The sequence below is a fragment of the Thalassophryne amazonica genome, chromosome 3, assembly GCF_902500255.1.
Source record: "Thalassophryne amazonica chromosome 3, fThaAma1.1, whole genome shotgun sequence".
In the NCBI taxonomy this organism is placed as follows: Eukaryota; Metazoa; Chordata; class Actinopteri; order Batrachoidiformes; family Batrachoididae; genus Thalassophryne; species Thalassophryne amazonica.
This window is the reverse complement of record NC_047105.1, coordinates 70,211,741-70,231,442: the sequence shown is the minus strand read 5'-3', so window position 1 is coordinate 70,231,442 and position 19,702 is coordinate 70,211,741. Positions and strand designations below refer to the sequence as shown.

Here is a 19,702-nt window from a genome sequence, read left to right as displayed (position 1 = left end):
ACATGGGAAGGTTGTTAAAGGCAAACATACTGGTAGACCAAGGAAGACATCAAAGCGTCAAGACAGAAAACTTAAAGCAATATGTCTCAAAAATCGATAATGCACAACAAAACAAATGAGGAACGAATGGGAGGAAACTGGAGTCGTCTGTGACCGAACTGTAAGAAACCGCCTAAAGGAAATGGGATTTACATACAGAAAAGCTAAACGAAAGCCATCATTAACACCTAAACAGAAAAAAACAAGGTTACAATGGGCTAAAGAAAAGCAATTGTGGACTGTGGATGACTGGATGAAAGTCATTCAGTGATGAATCTCGAATCTGCATTGGGCAAGGTGATGATGCTGGAACTTTTGTTTGGTGCCTTTCCAATGAGATTTATAAAGATGACTGCCTGAAGACAACATGTAAATTTCCACAGTCATTGATGATATGGGGCTGCATGTCATGTAAAGGCACTGGGGAGATGGCTGTCATTACATCATCAATAAATGCACAAGTTTACGTTGATATTTTGGACACTTTTCTGATGTTTAAGGATGATGAAATCATTTTTCAAGAAGATAATGCATCTTGCCATAGAGCAAAAACTGAAAACATTCCTTGCAAAAAGACATAGGGTCAATTTCATGACATAGGGTTAATGTCGAGCAGATGTGATTTGATGCAGCTGTTAGTTTTGGGGATGGAAATTTACAGGGTGATTCCATAATTTATTCCTCAGAATTGAGTGAGTCCATATTTTTTTCCTCTGCTTGGTCTAAAAAAGTAACCGTTACTGACTGCCACAATCTTTTTTTCTTGATTTCTTATAGTGTTTCTTAAAGCCAGAAAGTTGCCATTTGAAATGACTTTAGTTTTGTGTTATGTATGTGATCTGCTTTTTTTTCTACAAAATTAAACGACAGACTGAACATCCTCCGAGGCCGGTGATTCCATAATTTTTGCCAGGGGTTGTATAAAGAGGCATATTCATAAAAAAAAAAAAAAAAATTGATATTTTGAGCAAATGCATGTGGCATTTGACATGTTGCTATGTTATTAAGAGGAAGTCAACTGCCACCACCCCCATTCAGTTAAACGGGTGAGATGTGTTCTTCAAAATTGAAGGTTGTTCACTTGTGACCTTAAATAAATTATCTTGTCTCTGTGATGTTGTGCAAACATTTCAAATGTTTGTCCAAAGAAATTAGTTTGCTTTTGATTCTCTTTTTCTAACATCAGGTGGTAATCATCCACTTTTAGATACTTGAAGCACATCAAGGATATTACCTCATGTTTAATGTGGGTCACAGGGTTGAGGTGGGGAAATTAAGTGCTTTCTCTTTATTGAAGAATCTCAAATCTTGTAATGAATAGATAATTTGGATAAGTAGATATGAGTTTTAGAATGTACCTGTATTGTACCAAAAAATTTAAAACTGCATTTTATGAATGCACTGGAATCCAAAAATGCATTGAAAACAGTAAAGATTATTAGAGTGGTTTTAAAATAAACGTATTTGAGAATACTATGGTATTTTTGACAACTCCATAATCCACACTTGATTCTGTATCATTTTTCACCTTACAAATTTATTTTAAAATGGTCTAGCATAATACTTTTTAAAGTTTACATTTTTATGAGTCATTGGCAATTGTGTAGCAGGTAATACACCTCCAAACAAATCAAGATTTTTATGAGATTGGAAATTTTAGTAGTTTTCTTCAATAAAGTGGGTATTGGAATTCTCAATTGTTAGAATAGTAATTCAATTAATTTATATAGTGCCAAATCACAAAGCTGCCTCAAGGCATTTCACAGTTAAGTCTAACCTTACCAACCCCCGTAAGTCTTGTAAATGCTGGGATTCAGTGTTTTGAGGGGGAGCTAGTATACATGTCATAATTTCAAGAAGCACTTGCAGGTTTACTTTTTCCACTGCACACAAGTTAGCTGCATGTGTGCTGTTCTCACTATTAAATATGTATATGGAAACTGCTGAACCATTCAAAGCATTGGAGTTCTTTATGTTGTAGACTTGTCGTACAAGATAAAATATAGTCTGTCTGTATAAAACTGTTTTTTCATCACCCAGCATCCTCAGTGACTGAGCCAAAGAACCACTACTGCTTACTGTTCAGCACTTTCCCTAGTAGTTAAAAAAAAAAAAACTTTAAAATCACACTTTGTACAGTATATTTGGAATCTGGATGGCCTTTCAGTAAAATTTCATTTTTTCCAGTCTGAAGTTTCTCCAAAGGAAACATTTACCTTGGAATACCTCTGAAGAATGCTGGGTTTCTGTAACATTAGAAAATAGTCTAGTGCACGTCAACACACACATATGCCACAATATTCAAACAAAAGGTGTAGTACACAATAAAACATTTCCGTTTCTACGAAGTTAATGTTGACCAAACACCCTGCCTTATTTTTGAAGACTGTTATATCACATTTAGAATTATTTTACATTTGGACAGACTGCTCAAGTATACTTTCCAACTTATCTAGGTAACATGCAAAATTTGTGTAACTGTTTGGCAAAGCGATTTCTACCCATTTGCATGGGTTAAAAACTTATACATGTCGCAGACAACTTCTGTTACCTATTCAAGCAGCAACTTTTATTTACAGCAAGGTCTCATGCAAGTTTCAACTTTAAAATTTCTGTGGTTGATCTTTTATCCCATCTTGGCAATTGTGCCTTTGCTGTGACATCTCAGTGTTTCACATTATCACTCTACAAATTTGAACAATTTTTAATTTTTTTTAACCTAAAAATCAACTGCTCACCAACCCTGACAATCAGTACTGAGAAAAGAACCTTGGCAATGCTGACTGCTAAGAGTCAAAGAGAACCGATATTAAATGTGTTCTTACAGACTAAACCCTCAACCTTTTGGCTGACCTGAAAAAGAACAGCTTCAATCAATGACTAGCTAATCCTGTGCATTTCAGTACCCCCCCCCCCCCCCCCCCCCCCCAAGAAAACAACCGAAATCAAGTGTAAATATTTTTGTGATGAATAAAAATGTACTTTTCAACCTGATGCATGTTGTACCAATTCTATTAACTCTTTAAATTGCATCCCAGCATATTTTCTGTTTTAGTATTTTAATGACAACTAAGTAGTTTACATCCAATTCTGAGTACGCTGCAAAAGAACCAATGTGGTATTGTGTTACAAATGTTTTTCCTTCTGAAGTTGCCCCTAATAGATTACTTTGTATTTTTAAGTTTTGGGATCTTTGTTACCTCCTTGCCCTGTAAATGGTCTGATACTACTCTAAGTAATGAAGACTTTTAAATGTACAATGAAATTACTCAGTGGCTAATTTGCTCTGAAACTACTGTACATTTTGTACTGTAAGTTATTCCAAATAAAAACCACTTGACAGGCTGGTTTTTCTCTGTACATGTACAACAGTCAGGGAGCTTCACAAATTCAAGTATGTGTCACAACTGCCTTTATTCTTCAGGTGTACATCATCTGCATTACATGGGCTTTGAAGGAGCTCTTGGTGCACCAGCCTGTAAAACATGAACAGGTAGTAACATAAGTGCTTAAGACTTTCTACAACTTTGTTTGACAGAGGGTAATGCGTTAGATGGAACTTACATTGGGCCTAAACCTGGGTGGCGGTGTACGGTCCTTCCTGGCCTCACAGGAGCGATTTCTCACCACCTTACTATGGATGGCACAGCTGACACAGTAGTGCAGTTTCACATAAAGCTTAGGCAGAACATATGCTGTGGACGGGGGGAAAACATCCACTCATCAGGATACAACCCATAACTTGTGTTCGTGACATAACGAGAATAACCACACTCACAGTCAAAGACACTGGCCTCTGTGATGTCTCTCACGGCTGCTGCCTCCACTATGTTCCTGATGACAAACTTTTTGATGGCCTTGTCTTTAGGGACACAGCGGGCACAGTTGGTGCAGCGAATGGGCTGCACATGTCCACGGCCCTTCTTAGCACGACCGTTATTCCTCCTTTTCTTGGTCTACAAAACAGAATTCAATGAAATACAGAATAAGACATTACTAATATTTGGTACACATTAAGTCAAAGCTCTCCCAGTGCAGCTGTCTACATTTCATATAACAAAAGTAAAACTGAAAACTCCCCAAGAGTGTAAACAATTTACTCACAATAGATCACACTGAATATCTGTACATACCAAACTGGTGCAACACAGGATCTTAAAATGTATAAACAATGAGGAATTCAAACTAATGGACAGATTTTTTAAAAAATATTTTGTTCTAACCCTTTAAGAGCCAGTTTTTATAAAAGTCAGGCAGGCTTCTTTTAGAGAGTGATTCATTACCCTTCAGATTTGTCCCAAAAAAATTTTAATGGGTAGACACGTATATGTTAGAAAGGAACAGAATTCACATTTTGTATCCTTGACAGGTCTGTTTCTTTTTTTTTTAGCGGATCCTGTAAATTTGGGGTAAAAATGGCAAAAATAAAAAAATTTGGGTTTTCGAATGCTCCTACAACCCCTGGCAAAAGTTATGGAATCACCGGCCTCAGAGGATGTTCATTCAGTTGTTTAATGTTGTAGAAAAAAAGCAGATCACAGACATGACACAAAACTAAAGTCATTTCAAATGGCAACTTTCTGGCTTTAAGAAACACTATAAGAAATCAAGAAAAAAAAGATTGTGGCAGTCAGTAACGGTTACTTTTTTAGACCAAGCAGAGGAAAAAAATATGGAATCACCCTGTAAATTTTCATCCCCCAAATTAACACCTGCATCAAATCAGATCTGCTCATTGACATTGACCCTATGCCATGACATTGACCCTATGTGTCTTTTTGCAAGGAATGTTTTTGCAGTTTTTGCTCTATGGCAAGATGCATTATCTTGAAAAATGATTTCATCATCCCCAAACATCCTTTCAATTGTCCAAAATATCAACATAAACTTGTGCATTTATTGATGATGTAATGACAGCCATCTCCCCAGTGCCTTTACCTGACATGCAGCCCCATATCATCAATGACTCTGGAAATTTACATGTTCTCTTCAGGCAGTCATCTTTATAAATCTCATTGGAAAGGCACCAAACAAAAGTTCCAGCATCATCACCTTGCCCAATGCAGATTCGAGATTCATCACTGAATATGACTTTCATCCAGTCATCCACAGTCCACAATTGCTTTTCCTTAGCCCATTGTAACCTTGTTTTTTTCTGTTTAGGTGTTAATGATGGCTTTCGTTTAGCTTTTCTGTATGTAAATCCCATTTCCTTTAGGCGGTTTCTTACAGTTCGGTCACAGACGTTGACTCCAGTTTCCTCCCATTCGTTCCTCATTTGTTTTGTTGTACATTTTTCGATTTTTGAGACATATTGCTTTAAGTTTTCTGTCTTGACGCTTTGATGTCTTCCTTGGTCTACCAGTATGTTTGCCTTTAACAACCTTCCCATGTTGTATTTGGTCCAGAGTTTAGACACAGCTGACTGTGAACAACCAACATCTTTTGCAACATTGCATGATGATTTACTCTCTTTTAAGAGTTTGATAGTCCTCTCCTTTGTTTCAACTGACATCTCTCGTGTTGGAGCCATGATTCATGTCAGTCCACTTGGTGCAACAGCTCTCCAAGGTGTGTTCACTCCTTTTTAGATGCAGACTAACGAGCAGATCTGATATGATGCAGGTGTTAGTTTTGGGGATGAAAATTTACAGGGTGATTCCATAATTTTTTCCTCAGAATTGAGTGATTCCATATTTTTTCCTCTGCTTGGTCTAAAAAAGTAACCGTTACTGACTGCCACAATCGTTTTTTCTTGATTTCTTATAGTGTTTCTTAAAGCCAGAAAGTTGCCATTTGAAATGACTTTAGTTTTGTGTCATGTCTGTGATCTGCTTTTTTTCTACAAAATTAAACAACTGAATGAACATCCTCCGAGGCCGGTGATTCCATAATTTTTGCCAGGGGTTGTATTTCCGTGCACCCCAAGTGACCCAAATTTATTTTCATTAGGGTTAGTCTATTGGGTATGGACTCCCCAAAAACGTGACAATTTTAGCGGCTGACTCAGGGCACAACAAATCGCTATTTTGTGTAATTGTGTACATTTTCACAGGGGCAGTGTGACCTGCGCCCTTAGACAGCCAAGGTCTTTCATGCATATAATGATACATTAGGACCTCTTCCTTTGATTTCAATTAAAAATTCAGCAATTGACTTTGGGCACACAATGCGAAATTACCACTTTTTCACAAAGTGATTTCTCCATGCGCCCTAAGTCAAAAGTGATGAAATATAGCTCATATTGTCACTCAGCATCTCTAGTTTCGGTGGTAAAGAGTGTTTTGTAGCTGGTTTTGGTACTGACCCTTTTTGCAGGACCACTTCAGGAAGAGGCCAAATATGGTCAATTGGCAACTTCCTCCGATTTTCATGAAACTTGGAGAATTTGCTCCCATAACAGGGTAAAGAGGCCTCTGTAAGTTTGAGTGCAGTGTGGCAAGCCATCTTGGCTGCAGGCTGCCACCTGGTGGCCAAATAGGAACTAAACTGCAAAAAATAAACAAGATTTGGTTCTTTTGAAAAATGTACAAAAGTCTGATTTGAATAGGACAAATGGTTCAAGAAATATAAGGGTTAAGTGTTTATTTTTGCCAAATTCTGCAAATATGAGTCACATTTAGACCAAAGGTGACCAATGTAACCTTTTTCACAGAAAGAAGCTCCTGCTGCCCTGCAATTTCAATTTATTTTCATTTTTATAGCACCAAATCACAACAGAGTTGCCTCAAGGCACCTCACACAAGTAAGGTCTAACCTTACTAACCCCCAGAGCAGCAGTGGTAAGGAAAAACTCCCTCTGAGGAAGAAACCTCAAGCAGACCAGACTCAAGGGGGTGACCCTCTGCTTGGGCCATGCTACAGACACAAATTACAGAACAAATACACAAGAAATGCTGTTGGTGCACAGGACAGGAGGGTTTTCACCACAAATACCACACCCATCTCTGGACAGAGAAAGACAAGACATACAGTATAATTTGCCAGTACTATTTGATTTCAGCAGTAGACCCATATATCAAAGTCAAACTGATAAAAAGATTATTTGCTGCTCAAACTGGAGTAGGAGATAAATGATGTAATGACTTATTAGCACCACAGTTCAATACATTATTATGTCACCATTCCTACCAATAGGGCACCGCAGTCTCGTTTGAACCCTGCGTGCCCTTCCAGAAATGGTGGTCACTTTTGGAAATGCAAAAGCTTCCGAGTCTATCGACATTCTGATAAGGCCGTGGATATCGTTACGGTAATTGTAAGTACGTGTTGGTAGGTTATCATTATGGCGGTGATGCGACATCCTAACCGCCCAAGTAACCCAAATCTTCCAGAGATACATGAACCGAAAGAAAAAATTATTCTGAGGTTATTTGCATCCTATCTGCATTGACAGGCGTGTGTGTGTGCGCACGTGCATGTGTATGTATTAACGCACACATTTTGTTCAAATTCTCAATCATTCTGATTATTTTGTGCATGTTGGTATAAACAAATACAAAATACTCTCTTAGTAATCATTTTACAACCCCTGGCAAAAATTATGGAATCACCGGCCTCGGAGGATGTTCATTCAGTTGTTTAATTTTGTAAAAAAAAAAAGCAGATCACAGACATGACACAAAACTAAAGTCATTTCAAATGGCAACTTTCTGGCTTTAAGAAACACTATAAGAAATCAAGAAAAAAAAATTGTGGCAGTAACGGTTACTTTTTTAGACCAAGCAGAGGGGAAAAATATGGACTCACTCAATTCTGAGGAATAAATTATGGAATCACCCTGATCATGTAAATTTCCACAGTCATTGAGGATACGGGGCTGCATGTCAGGTAAAGGCACTGGGGAGATGGCTGTCATTACATCATCAATAAATGCACAAGTTTACATTGATATTTTGGACACTTTTCTTATCCCATCAATTGAAAGGATGTTTGGGGATGATGAAATCATTTCTCAAGATGATAATGCATCTTGCCATAGAGCAAAAACTGTGAAAACATTCCTTGCAAAAAGACACATAGGGTCAATATCATGGCCTGCAAATAGTCCGGATCTTAATCCAATGGAAAGTCTTTGGTGGAAGTTTAAGAAAATGGTCCATGACAAGGCTCCAACCTGCAAAGCTGATCTGGCAACAGCAATCAGAGAAAGTTGGAGCCAGATTGATGAAGAGTACTGTTTGTCACTCATTAAGTCCATGCCTCAGAGACTGCAAGCTGTTATAAAAGCCAGAGGTGGTGCAACAAAATACTAGTGATGTGTTTGAGCGTTCTTTTGTTTTTCATGATTCCATAATTTTTTCCTCAGAATTGAGTGATTCCATATTTTTTTCCTCTGCTTGGTCTAAAAAAGTAACCGTTACTGATTGACAATTTTTTTTCCTGATTCTCTACTTTTAAGATTAGGCTTAAAACTTTCCTTTTTGCTAAAGCTTATAGTTAGGGCTGGATCAGGTGACGCTGAACCATCCCTTAGTTATGCTGCTATAGACGTAGACTGCTGGGGGGTTCCCATGATGCACTGTTTCTTTCTCTTTTTGCTCTGTATGCACCACTCTGCATTTAATCATTAGTGATCGATCTCTGCTCCCCTCCACAGCATGTCTTTTTCCTGGTTCTCTCCCTCAGCCCCAACCAGTCCCAGCAGAAGACTGCCCCTCCCTGAGCCTGGTTCTGCTGGAGGTTTCTTCCTGTTAAAAGGGAGTTTTTCCTTCCCACTGTAGCCAAGTGCTTGCTCACAGGGGGTCGTTTTGACCGTTGGGGTTTTACATAATTATTGTATGGCCTTGCCTTACAATATAAAGCGCCTTGGGGCAACTGTTTGTTGTGATTTGGCGCTATATAAAAAAAAATTGATTGAATTGATTGATTTCTTACAGTGTTTCTTAAAGCCAGAAAGTTGCCATTTTAAATGACTTTAGTTTTGTGTCATGTCTGTGATCTGCTTTTTCTCTACAAAATTAAACAACTGAATGAACATCCTCCGAGGCCGGTGATTCCATAATTTTTGCCAGGGGTTGTAAAAATTACACATGCCCAAGTAGTGCAAAAAAAAAAAAAAGCAATATTGGCTACTAATGAAAATTCAATGAACTGTTTTGGGTTCTCCACGCTGTGGAGAGAAACCTGGCTACACAAACTGAAATACCCTAACGGCTCCACCATTTAGCTTAAAAATATCATTAAAAAAAAACAAACAAACAAAAGAAGTTAACCGCTATGTACAAATAAAACTCACTGAACCGCAGCAACGTTTTCACGCGTGTACAGGACGGCTAACCAGCTAACAATTAGCACTAGGCCCAACAATCATTTCTACCATTTAGGCGTAAAAACAACTAAGCGTTACGAATAACTATTTGCACACAAGATTAAAAGACATACAAAAAACTACATGTTTGTAATTCTCCAGGAGAATATGCCAATTTATTCATCTTTCTCAAAACGGACATCAATTCATCCAACTCACCATGATGCACGGGGAAACAGAGAGGACAGGAAACGGAAATACCGCGAGACCTACAGTGAATTAGCCCCGCCCCTTGTCTTATTTATTTAAAATAAATAAAAGATCGTCCGTTATTTGTAGAGCTTTGGCTTAAAACCTTTGCGCCGCATTATATGCTTTTATGAAAGATTCTGAAATAAAATAGTTAAAAGGAATTTGCCTATGTAGACGGTGTTTCTGCTTTTCAGCCAAAAAAAAACAACAAAAAACACACAAAGTTTAAATTTAACCAAGTTAGTCCCATTGAGATCGAGCCCTCTTTTGCAAGGGAGACCTTGGCTTTTATAAAGTTTCCAACAACCTGCATGTCTTTAAATGTGGAAGAAAACCAGAGTACCCCGGGGAAACCCACGCAAACACGGACCGAACATGCAAACTCCACACAGAAAGGCCACAGGTGGAAATCAAACCTATGACCTTTTTCTTCTCACCATACTGCCTAACAGTGAAGTGAAGCCAAACAGCACCATGTAATAAAACAAGCCAACCTTGAACCGCCTTGCTTCGTGTAAGTCTTGCTCAAGGGTATCTGGCAGTGAAACCTACAAGTCTCACAAGTTCACAAGACCATTTTTTAATCTTTAGGCCACTTTTCCTAAATGTTATAGTTTTCTTCAACATAAGTAGTTATTCAAAATTTAGGAATAACTGCGCCTCGTTGAATGGAACCTTTCATCTTTCACCAAATAAAATATTCTGTCCATTGCATGAATGAAAAAATATTTTTGTTTCATATAATGCCTAAAATGGGCAGCACGGTGGCTTAGTGGTTAGCACTGTTGCCTCACAGCGAGAAGGTTGTGGGTTCAATTCCCGTGGCCTTTCTGTGTGGAGTTTGCATGTTCTCCCCATGTTTGCGTGGGTTTCCTCCGGGTGCTCCGGTTTCCTCCCACATCCAAAGACATGCGGGTTAGGTGGATTGGCATCTTTAAAACTGTCCGTAGGTGTGTGTGTGTGGGCGTGTCTGTGTTTGTTTGGCTATTTGTGGCCCTGCGACAGACTGGCGTCCTGTCCTGGGTGTACCCCGCCTCCCGCCCTATGACTGCTGGGACAGGCTCCAGCCCCCCGCGACCCTCAATTGGACTAAGCGGTAGAAGATGAATGAATGAATAATGCCTAAAATAGATCTTTGTCATTTGATACGTTATTAGTTTATAAACAAGAGACAAGGGACTTTTTGGTGTGTGTTACTGGTCCCTTGAGGTCAAGAAGTTCCAATCCAGCAAACTTTAAATCACAATCTAATCCAAATGATAAAATTTACCAGCTTTGGTAATATTAACCTCTCTCACGGTCTTAAAATGATAATGTAGTCCGTACCTGATGCCGTGCATTGAGTTCTTCGTGTACAGACTGCTATCTGCTTTCCTCAGTCCAGCAAAAAATCATGACAGAAATTTGTTGAGCTTTTCATCCGACAGAGTTTCTACTTGAGCTAGAGACATCCCAGTTGAATACTGCAAATGCCCCCAGGTGGTTTACATCATACCAGATTTTTGTGTGTGTTAGAAGACTGAGCACCGTCAATAAACCCTGCCATGTTTGTTTTTAAGCTAAGCGCCATCACCGCTAGTGTGCAGTGGTACAAAACGTATGGAACCAAAATTGCACAGTAAATGGAACAAAATGGCAAATGGGACAAATGATCAGTATCACGTGGCATACAAACCACCAATCAAATGGCAAGGATCTATTTAGGCGTTACATAATATATAATTTGCCTGCAACAAGAAATTGCTGTGTTTTCATAGGCTTAGAGTGAGCCCTTCTTATCTTCATGGGAGTGGGCTTCCTCATGGGCCTGGTATGTTGCAGCAACATGTTTTTTCAGTATAGTCCAAATGTGACATACTCATCCCACCTTTCCCATGTTGCAGCAAGGCCAGAAGACTGAAGAAATAATGTATTTTTTAAAAAAGCTTAATCATGTTACCAACAATTTTGAGAACCTTTGTGAAATGGAGGCTCATATATATTTGTTGTCTCAAGGCACAAGGGAGCCGAAATCCTCATCACCAGAGAAGTGAAAAAGCAACCCTTAATTGGAATACGTGGGTATGTAAAATTAATGAGTTTAACTTGTTATAAATTAAAAACACCTTGTTTTCTTGTTTAAAATAAACAAATAAAAAAAATCAGCCACTGGAAGAAGTGAAAATTTGCTTGACAATATTTGTTGAAATAAGGTCTGCATTTAACCCATGCTAATTGCAGTTGGACACAATCCAACCACTAGGAGCAGTGAGCAGCCACAGTCCAGCACCCGCGGACCAACTCCAGATGTAGAGACGCTGCCTTGGTCAGGGGCAGAAAAAGGAGCAGATCCTAAATTAGCATGTTTTTGATCGTTGGAGGAAACCAGAGTGCCCGGAGGAAACCCACACAGACACAGGGAGAACATGCAAACGCCACACAGAAAGGGTGGGAAGCGATCCCATGACCTTCTCGCCAGTGATAACCACTAAGACACCATGCCGCCATGGTGAATCAATTCATTAATCAATTATTTTTTTGATTAATAAATTGTTTGCTAGGTCCATACAATATCAGAAAATGGCAAAAAAACAAAAACAAATGTCAATCTATGATTTCTAGAGCCCAAGATGTTGCCTTCAAATGCCTTGTGTTGTTCACAACCCAGAAATATTCAGTTTACTGCCACATATGAGTAAAGAAACTTGTAGAATAAACCATAAAGTATTCACATTTAAGAAGCTGAAATGAGATCCTTTGGATATTTTCATTAAAGAAATGACTTAGAACAATGAATAGATGATCAAACTAGTTGTTGATTAACTTAATAGTTGATTAAAGATGGACTCACTGTTGCAGCTACAGTACTGACCAAACAAATTACATAAAAATAGCCATTGGGGGAAAAAGTGTTTAGTAATAATAGAAAAAAAAGAACAGAATATAACACAAGATATTTCAATTTTTTTTTTATTTAAATAGTCCTCTGCCTTGTGATTATTTCTTCTTGCTCTTCTTATCCTTTGCCTTCTTTTTAGACTTCTGGGCATTGGCCTTTTTGTAGAGGTAAAGTCCCACCAAGCAAAGCAGTGTGGGTACCAGAACCAGACATAGGAGCGGGAACACGTCATTGACCATTTTCTGCCACGGAGTCTGCTGCGTCACAGAAATCACCTCCACCTCGAACTCAAGAGTGGCATCACCTACAAATTTACATTCAGGGCTTGTAAAATGATAAATAACATCAGGGTTTGAATTATAGAATGCCCTCCAAAAGCACTGGGCCGCTTGATATTTCACACATTTTAATTTATTTATGCCATTTCAAATACAAAAAGTAAATACATTAGTGCACCACAGGATGCCACAGGAGGTCTTTCCTACCTGTGGCAATCAGACTGCATAATTCCTCCCCCTTCTGCAGTTGATCCCTATATTTTTTCTATTACCTCTCCATTTCATATTCTGTAGAGTTCTGGGAATCGAAAAAATATGGTTTCATTAAACTGTGTGTGTGTGTGTGTGTGTGGGGTGGGGGGGAATGTATGCAATGCGATGATGTATGCAAAAATGTATTTTTGCATACATTTTGCATACATTTTTTTGTACTTATTGTAAAACAAAACAAAACAAACCAACCAACAAACAAACAAACAAACATTGTTCACTGTTTACTGTTTCGGTACTCTGGCTAAACAACTTCCTTTGGGATAAATAAAGTTGATCTTACCTTAAATAAAGCTTCTCAATATACAAATTTCTCTAGCGTTCATCTAACTTTAAGGCAAGATGATGGGTTGTATAACTAATGGAACACTTTGTTATAATACCTGTAAATAATCAAGGTTATTGCCACTTTTCTTCAAGGGGGTGGTGGCCAAGTGGTTAATGCGCTTGGTTTCAGTTCAGAAGGCTCCGGGTTCAAATCCCACCCCTGCCACACTTCTCCATGTAATGTAGAGTTGCATCAGGAAGGGCATCCGGCGTAAAAAATGTGCCAATTCAACATGCAGATCCACCTTGGATTTGCTGTGGCGACTCCGAGTGCAAACAAGGGAGCAGGCAAGGGGACTTACTATTACCAGTTTTCTTCAGCCAAGTCAGAACATGAACATTTCCAAGTCACTGAAAATGTCTTGGACTTTATTTGCATGAGTTATGAAGAAATACAAACAGTATGGCACTCTATGGTAAATCTGTGTGGAGTAGACAGTTCTCAAAAACTGAGTGACTGTGCAAGGAGAAGAGTGAGGAAAGCCACCAAGACACCCAGACAAACCAGAAGAAGTTCTAGGCTTCTCTGGCTGTGACTGGAGAAATTGTGCATAGTGCATGTTTTACATTTTGTATCCCCAGTTATACAGCTTCATGATGACGTGGTATAGAGGAAAACGAAAACCTGAAAATTCAGCTACAATTTCCCAGAAGGTACATCTGAGATGCAAGCCTAGAGCTGATGTTTTGGTTCCATTACTAATGCAACCCATCTTCTTGACTTTTATATTTTTATTTAATTCATATCAAATTGTAGAGATTTGCTTTGAGTTTAGGATTAAGCAAGATCATTTTAAAAATGTTTATATTGAGAAGCCTGATTTACTTTTTGTATCTGAAATAATATAATCAAATTAAAATATGTGAAATATCAAGCAGACCAATACTTTTGGAGGGCACTGTATATAGTCCTAAGAACACTATATCATATATGGAAATGGCAAAGCCACAATCACTCAGATCAATACTGGCAATATAAATCAACATCCACAGTATAATTTAGAGGAAAATAAGGAAAAGTAAAAAGGACATGTTATATCCTTATTGCTGTCTCACCTCTGATGTTCACTGAAAAATATTTCAGCTAATAATTTCCCAAAATGTCAGCAGAATATTAACTATTTTTTATGATGTCATAAGATGGAATTAAAACTGATCAATAGAAAACCTAAAAATATGATCTGAATGTGCCTCAAAATGGTTCCCTTTTTTATTTATTTATTTGCTTTCTTCAGTTTCTTTAACACTGCAATATAGGCTTTCCTTTCATCTCATATTATAATAAGTCTCACAGTCTCATGACATCACAAAAAAAGATGCAATGGCACAAAAGTTGGAATTCTATTTGAGCCACTGAGAAAAAAAAGCTGGGAATTTCTGTTTGTAAAAAGTTAGTGGGACACCAAACTAATGAAATAAAACACAGCTATAAAATATACTGCGGAAATATAGTCTTGATATAGAGCACACAACAAAAGAATCAATGATTCAAACTTAGAGCATCTCTCAATAATTGTATGACATCTAAGTGGACATACTTTACAAAGACAATACTGAAAACGCATGCTCTAAAGTGGAAACACAATGCAACAAAAGTCAGTAAAAGTATGCATATAGCCTTTAATATTTAATATGGTAACATTTTCAGCCAGATTTTTTGAAAGACAAGTCAGTGGATGGATATAGGAACATTTCCAAGTCCCTCACAACCTCTTTGAGTTCATTTAAATGAATCAATCAAAAATACAAACACTAGTAGTGAACTGTAGTAGGTCTGCCTCCTGTTTGCTACCTCAGTTCAAAATCAACTCAAATTCAAGAACTGAATTTCAAGTCATTGTCACTTCAATTCTGAATTTTGCACAGAACTGCTTCCGGGGACAGCCCTTGTCTGTCCCCATCAGAAACATGGTACTTTCTGAGTTTTTGGGCAAATCACGCAGCAACAAAGTGAAAATGCAAAGAGAAAGTGACGATGCAGTGGAAAGCGGACATGTGTTGCGGTCTGTTTATGACCCGGAGCTCAAAAATGTTGAGGCGGTTGTGCAGGCGAGAGACCTCAGCTACTCTGTCAAAGTGTGTCGGCTAAAACTTACCGACATGACCTCTCCCGTTTGCCTTGTCTTCCCTTCTCCACTGGAAACCGAAAAAAAACTGCATTTTTCGCGACTGCTTCGGGGATTGCAGCCGAAAACAAAACAGTACATCATTTTTCTGTTCGAAGTGATGCTGTGTTTGTACAGGCTGTCTTCAGCAAGGATTCAAACGAGACTGCGGTTCCTTATTGGTCAACTACTTCTTGAGATATTGCACCAACAAGCGAAAACGGACAGGCAGACAGACAGACATGCTGATCACTATAACCCCCGTATTTCATACCCGGGGATAAAAAAAGGATTCAAGGACTCCACTTGACTGAGTTAAGTCACCTTGTTGCTTTGACTGAATTGCGTTATGTCAGTGTAAAGTGTCTGGTGTCATTATTGAAAACACGACACTTTAAACTTGATAGAAGTTTGAATCACTTGCCATTAATTGATAATGCACAGGAGGGTAATCTTTTGTTGAATACTGTACAACCCTGTGACAGACCACAATGTGCATGTAAGGGTGCACAGTACAAGCAACAAATTCTTGATTAATCCTCTTGTGTGTATGGAAGTGTGTATTCTCTACCTGGAACGGTTGGAGGGAATCCTTTTTTCCCATATGCAAGGTGAGGTGGAATTGTGGCTTTGATTTTTTGCCTGAAAGACAACAAATGTAGCTATTGAGCAAGTGTTTCTCAGCTTAGACCACCCTCAACCGTACTCACGTTTTACGAGGGGCGATTGAGACGTTTTGAGTCTGACCCAGAAAAAAGTTCTTGAGAAACCAACATTTCTCGAGAATGGGTGAAGTTTTGACTCATTGGGTGCAATGTTGAGAAACGCTGGTTTCTCAGAATGCAAAAGATGGACAACCACACCCAACTCTTCTGGGTCAGGTTCAAAATGCTTCAATCGCCCCTCGTACTTTGTACTTACCCTTCACAAACACCCACCAAGCTTTGCTCCAGCCCTGATAAGACAGTCAGACCGAGAAAATCGATCACCAAAACCAACAACATTCCGTGGCACACGTCAGACTGCAGTTATCTCTTTAACATACCCTCATCGAACTGTCACTCATTCAACAGCACAACTGACACTCAACAATTTACCAGCGATAACTGATCTTTTGCCGAGCTCCACAGGAAGAGGTTCCCGGGACAGTGAGGAGTCAATCACCTTTCCATCCATCAGTTTACCCTGTGCAAGACAGTATATAGCAAGATACATAATTACAATGACGACAATAATAACAAATAAATATGTATTTAGCAGATACCCCCACCCCAAAAGATTAATAATTCCTATTACTGGAATATGAACGACAGACAAGTTTCCTCAAGATCACTTTACTAATATGAAGAAATGTAATGCAATGTAACAAAAGACCACATCTTTATACGGTAAAGTAAAAATAGCTCCACAGCCCATAATGAGAGCCTAACACGGACATGACTTCACATCTGAAAAAGGTACAATGTGAAAAATAAAGAAACTTGAAAAAACAATATAATTAACATTTCACTTTTTTTTTTATAACATTCTAATACAGAATAACAAAAAAGTGAGATACACATTTAAGGAAACTGATAATATCTACATTGTTTACTCTATGTCAGCTGGTTCAGCTAGTAAACAAGGGTCACTTCTGCTTTTGTTATCTTACCAAAGAGGCTTGTAACATATTTTATGTTGTACCTATGTTATTTATGTCTTGATGTTGGTTTTATGCTATAGTTTGCTGTACAGTGTGTTCAATATATTATTAATAAAGCTTAAGAAAAAAAAATCCCAAGGCCATGAAGAAACTGACTCGACCTAACTTGTAAAACTGATGCAAGGTTGATATATGTCTGGTATGTATAAAACACACACATTCACCTTGCTAATCATATTTCTACAGATGTCGTTCTATGACATGCAAACTGATAATTACACATAGGTTGCTACCATTATTTCATTGGTATTTTTTAAATGGATGTGGATTTTATTGTATTTTCTTGATAGGTTGCACCAGTCCCTGTCATTCTTTATTTCCTAAACTATTTTTAAGGGTTACTGTCAGTCTCATAAACAAAGTCACAGCGTAAAACAGAGTCTGTAGTGAATACTGTACATATGGCCCCTCTCCAATACTGTTCAGTTAATTCTATCACAGTATAAATTAACTGTATTGCAGGTAATCAACTTGATTTAGCACTATGAATAGTGTTAAACCAACTCTACCATACCATAAATTAACTTTACTAGAGTTAATCAACTTAACTCTATCATAGATAATCAACTTGATTTTAGTATGATGCCATGTAGAGTTGCATCAGGAAGAGCAACCTGCTTAAAACTGAAAAACAAGGGAGAAGCCGACGGGACTTATTAGTGTGAAATCAACTCTACCAAATGAACTCTATACTAGAGTTAATCAACTAAAATATATTACAATCAGTCAACTTGGTTTAGCATTATGCATTATTTATTAATTATTAACATAATTTAGGATTTTAGCATTATGAGCCATGTTAAATTAACTCTACCATACCATAATGAACTCTATAGTTAATCTGTTTAATTTTATCACAGTCAATTTGATTTAGCACTATTAAGTGTTAGATGAACTCTACCATACCATAAATGAACTCTAACACTAATAGAGTTAATGCAGCAGTACTCTGCCACATCTGTTTTATACAACAATGTTTAGCTTGTACAGCACTCAGACATACCGTATATCTTAATATTAAGGGCTGTTATTTTCCAGCTCCTCAGTGGAGGCCCCCAGCGGCACCCCGTGGCTCCGGCCCTGTCTGTGTGTGTGTAAAACAACACTCCAACGTACGCATGGTCGAGGTGAATGTTGCTGACGTGTTACACTGCGCCGATCACGCGCACGATCGCGGGCCATATTCGCTCACCAATGAGCCCGACGCACCGACGACACGCAAATCCACACATGTCCGATTAACGAAAGCAGACGACCGTGTGTCGGTTCGATCAGGAGGTGGTGTGCACATGGTGCACGCACACAGTGCCACACAGACAACATCTGCACTCGTCAGCAGCTGGGCGGGTTTCCCTGCCAGATGCACAAACCTCCTCACCGTGTAGTGGATGAGGAGCGTGTCCCCCATTCTGGAGAGTACGGAGCAAGTTTCGGGCTTGACCTGCAGTCACAAAAGTTAAACATACGTTGAAACCGTCTAGTGTAATTACTGCTGTATTACTGCTGTATTGTGTCGATCCACGCGTGTCCCGCTCACCAGAGTCTTGACCTGCACCTCCTCGGGCGCGTGCTGCTGTCCGCGCGCGGCTCCACAGGTGAGAGCCGCCAGCAGCACGAGCACAAAAACGTCGCTTTTCATGGTGAAGGAGAAGTTGTGGACAAACGAAGCGGCTTTCGGTCTTGAATGCACAGAAAAGACAGACGACGGTCCGTGGGAGTGGGTCAGGTTAGGAAACGCTGATGTGTTATAAGACGCAGCGATAAGCAGCAGCAGGCCGTGGACGTTACCCCAACACCTGGGTGTCTGTCCACGGAATGCCCGCCTCAAACATTTCGCCAGGCAGCCTCCCTGCAGAAAGCGGAAACTGTCGTTAAACACGGCCGCTGGGGGCGCTGCTGTGCAACTGTCACCATGTACCACAACGAAAGGTGGCCTCTGTGTTTGTGTATCCGGAGCATCAGTTCAACTCCAGAAAGAGCTGATTTTCGTCCTTTGGCACACTTTTTCCACGAGGATTGAACTCAGGAAAACAGCAAGGAGATCGGACCAATATTTTTTTGAGAAATCACCACTGTTTGTTTGTCTGTTTTTGAACAGCCTGGAGCCCACAATTTTTCATGAAATTTTTACTAAAGATTCATATCCTGATAGGCAAGAACTGATTAAATTTAAATTTTCAAAGTTAAAGGTCAAAGGAAGGAAAAATCTGGGAATATTGGGAAAAATCGCTATCTTTAACATTGTATGAATTTTCAAAATTTCATAACTGTCAAAAAAGATCAAATTTCTTTCATATTTGAGAGTATTATGTAGGATGGTATCCGTTATCAACTGACAAAGCTTGATCCGGTGTAACAGTTTGTCTTCTCCCCTGGAATCTTCCCCCCAAAATGAACCATCAACCGCAGGAAAAGTATAAGACAAATCTCTCCACCTCATCTCCGCTCAAAGTTTTTAACACGCACAAAACTTTATAATGAACTTGGCAGACATCAGCTGACAAGGAGCTCATTTTGCGCTTTATAAACTGAACTTTATTCATAAACATCACAGCGCACAACCCTGATCATTGTTGGATGTGATATTGAAATGATATTTCT

The 19,702-nt window shown here is 38.8% G+C and overlaps 2 protein-coding genes across 3 annotated transcripts; both read right to left on the bottom strand.

Annotated features, from left to right (window-relative positions):
- Positions 1-3,428: 3,428 nt before the first annotated feature.
- LOC117506994 (40S ribosomal protein S26) lies at positions 3,429-16,018 on the bottom strand. 2 transcript variants are annotated; one of them, XM_034166671.1, is made up of 4 exons: positions 15,971-16,018; positions 3,818-3,995; positions 3,604-3,734; positions 3,429-3,515 (listed from the first exon to the last, which is right to left on the bottom strand). In XM_034166671.1, exons 1-4 carry the CDS (start codon positions 16,001-16,003, stop codon positions 3,480-3,482), a joined length of 378 nt encoding a protein of 125 aa, XP_034022562.1. In that variant the 5' UTR covers positions 16,004-16,018; the 3' UTR covers positions 3,429-3,479. The 2 variants fall into 2 exon arrangements, with proteins under 2 accessions (XP_034022562.1, XP_034022563.1); XM_034166672.1 differs by lacking the exon at positions 15,971-16,018 and adding an exon at positions 9,509-9,551.
- fkbp11 (FKBP prolyl isomerase 11) lies at positions 12,474-18,955 on the bottom strand. The gene is made up of 6 exons (XM_034166673.1): positions 18,639-18,955; positions 18,480-18,542; positions 16,497-16,584; positions 16,321-16,354; positions 15,971-16,041; positions 12,474-12,723 (listed from the first exon to the last, which is right to left on the bottom strand). The coding sequence occupies exons 1-6, from the start codon at positions 18,738-18,740 to the stop codon at positions 12,518-12,520; spliced, it is 564 nt and encodes a 187-aa protein (XP_034022564.1). The 5' UTR covers positions 18,741-18,955; the 3' UTR covers positions 12,474-12,517.
- Positions 18,956-19,702: the final 747 nt, after the last annotated feature.

Excerpts from the sequence above, each read along its gene's own strand:
- LOC117506994 (XM_034166671.1), bottom strand. The coding sequence starts at position 16,003 with ATGGGAAAAAAGGATTCCCTCCAACCGTTCCAG. Across the intron at positions 3,996-15,970 it reads ATTCCCTCCAACCGTTCCAG|ACCAAGAAAAGGAGGAATAA; the intron begins GTAGAGAATACA and ends TCTGTTTTGTAG. Across the intron at positions 3,735-3,817 it reads AGAGGCCAGTGTCTTTGACT|CATATGTTCTGCCTAAGCTT; the intron begins GTGAGTGTGGTT and ends CCCCGTCCACAG.
- fkbp11 (XM_034166673.1), bottom strand. The coding sequence starts at position 18,740 with ATGAAAAGCGACGTTTTTGTGCTCGTGCTGCTGGCGGCTCTCACCTGT. Across the intron at positions 16,585-18,479 it reads CGCTCCTCATCCACTACACG|GGTAAACTGATGGATGGAAA; the intron begins GTGAGGAGGTTT and ends TGTCTTGCACAG. Across the intron at positions 12,724-15,970 it reads ATTCCCTCCAACCGTTCCAG|GTGATGCCACTCTTGAGTTC; the intron begins GTAGAGAATACA and ends GTAAATTTGTAG.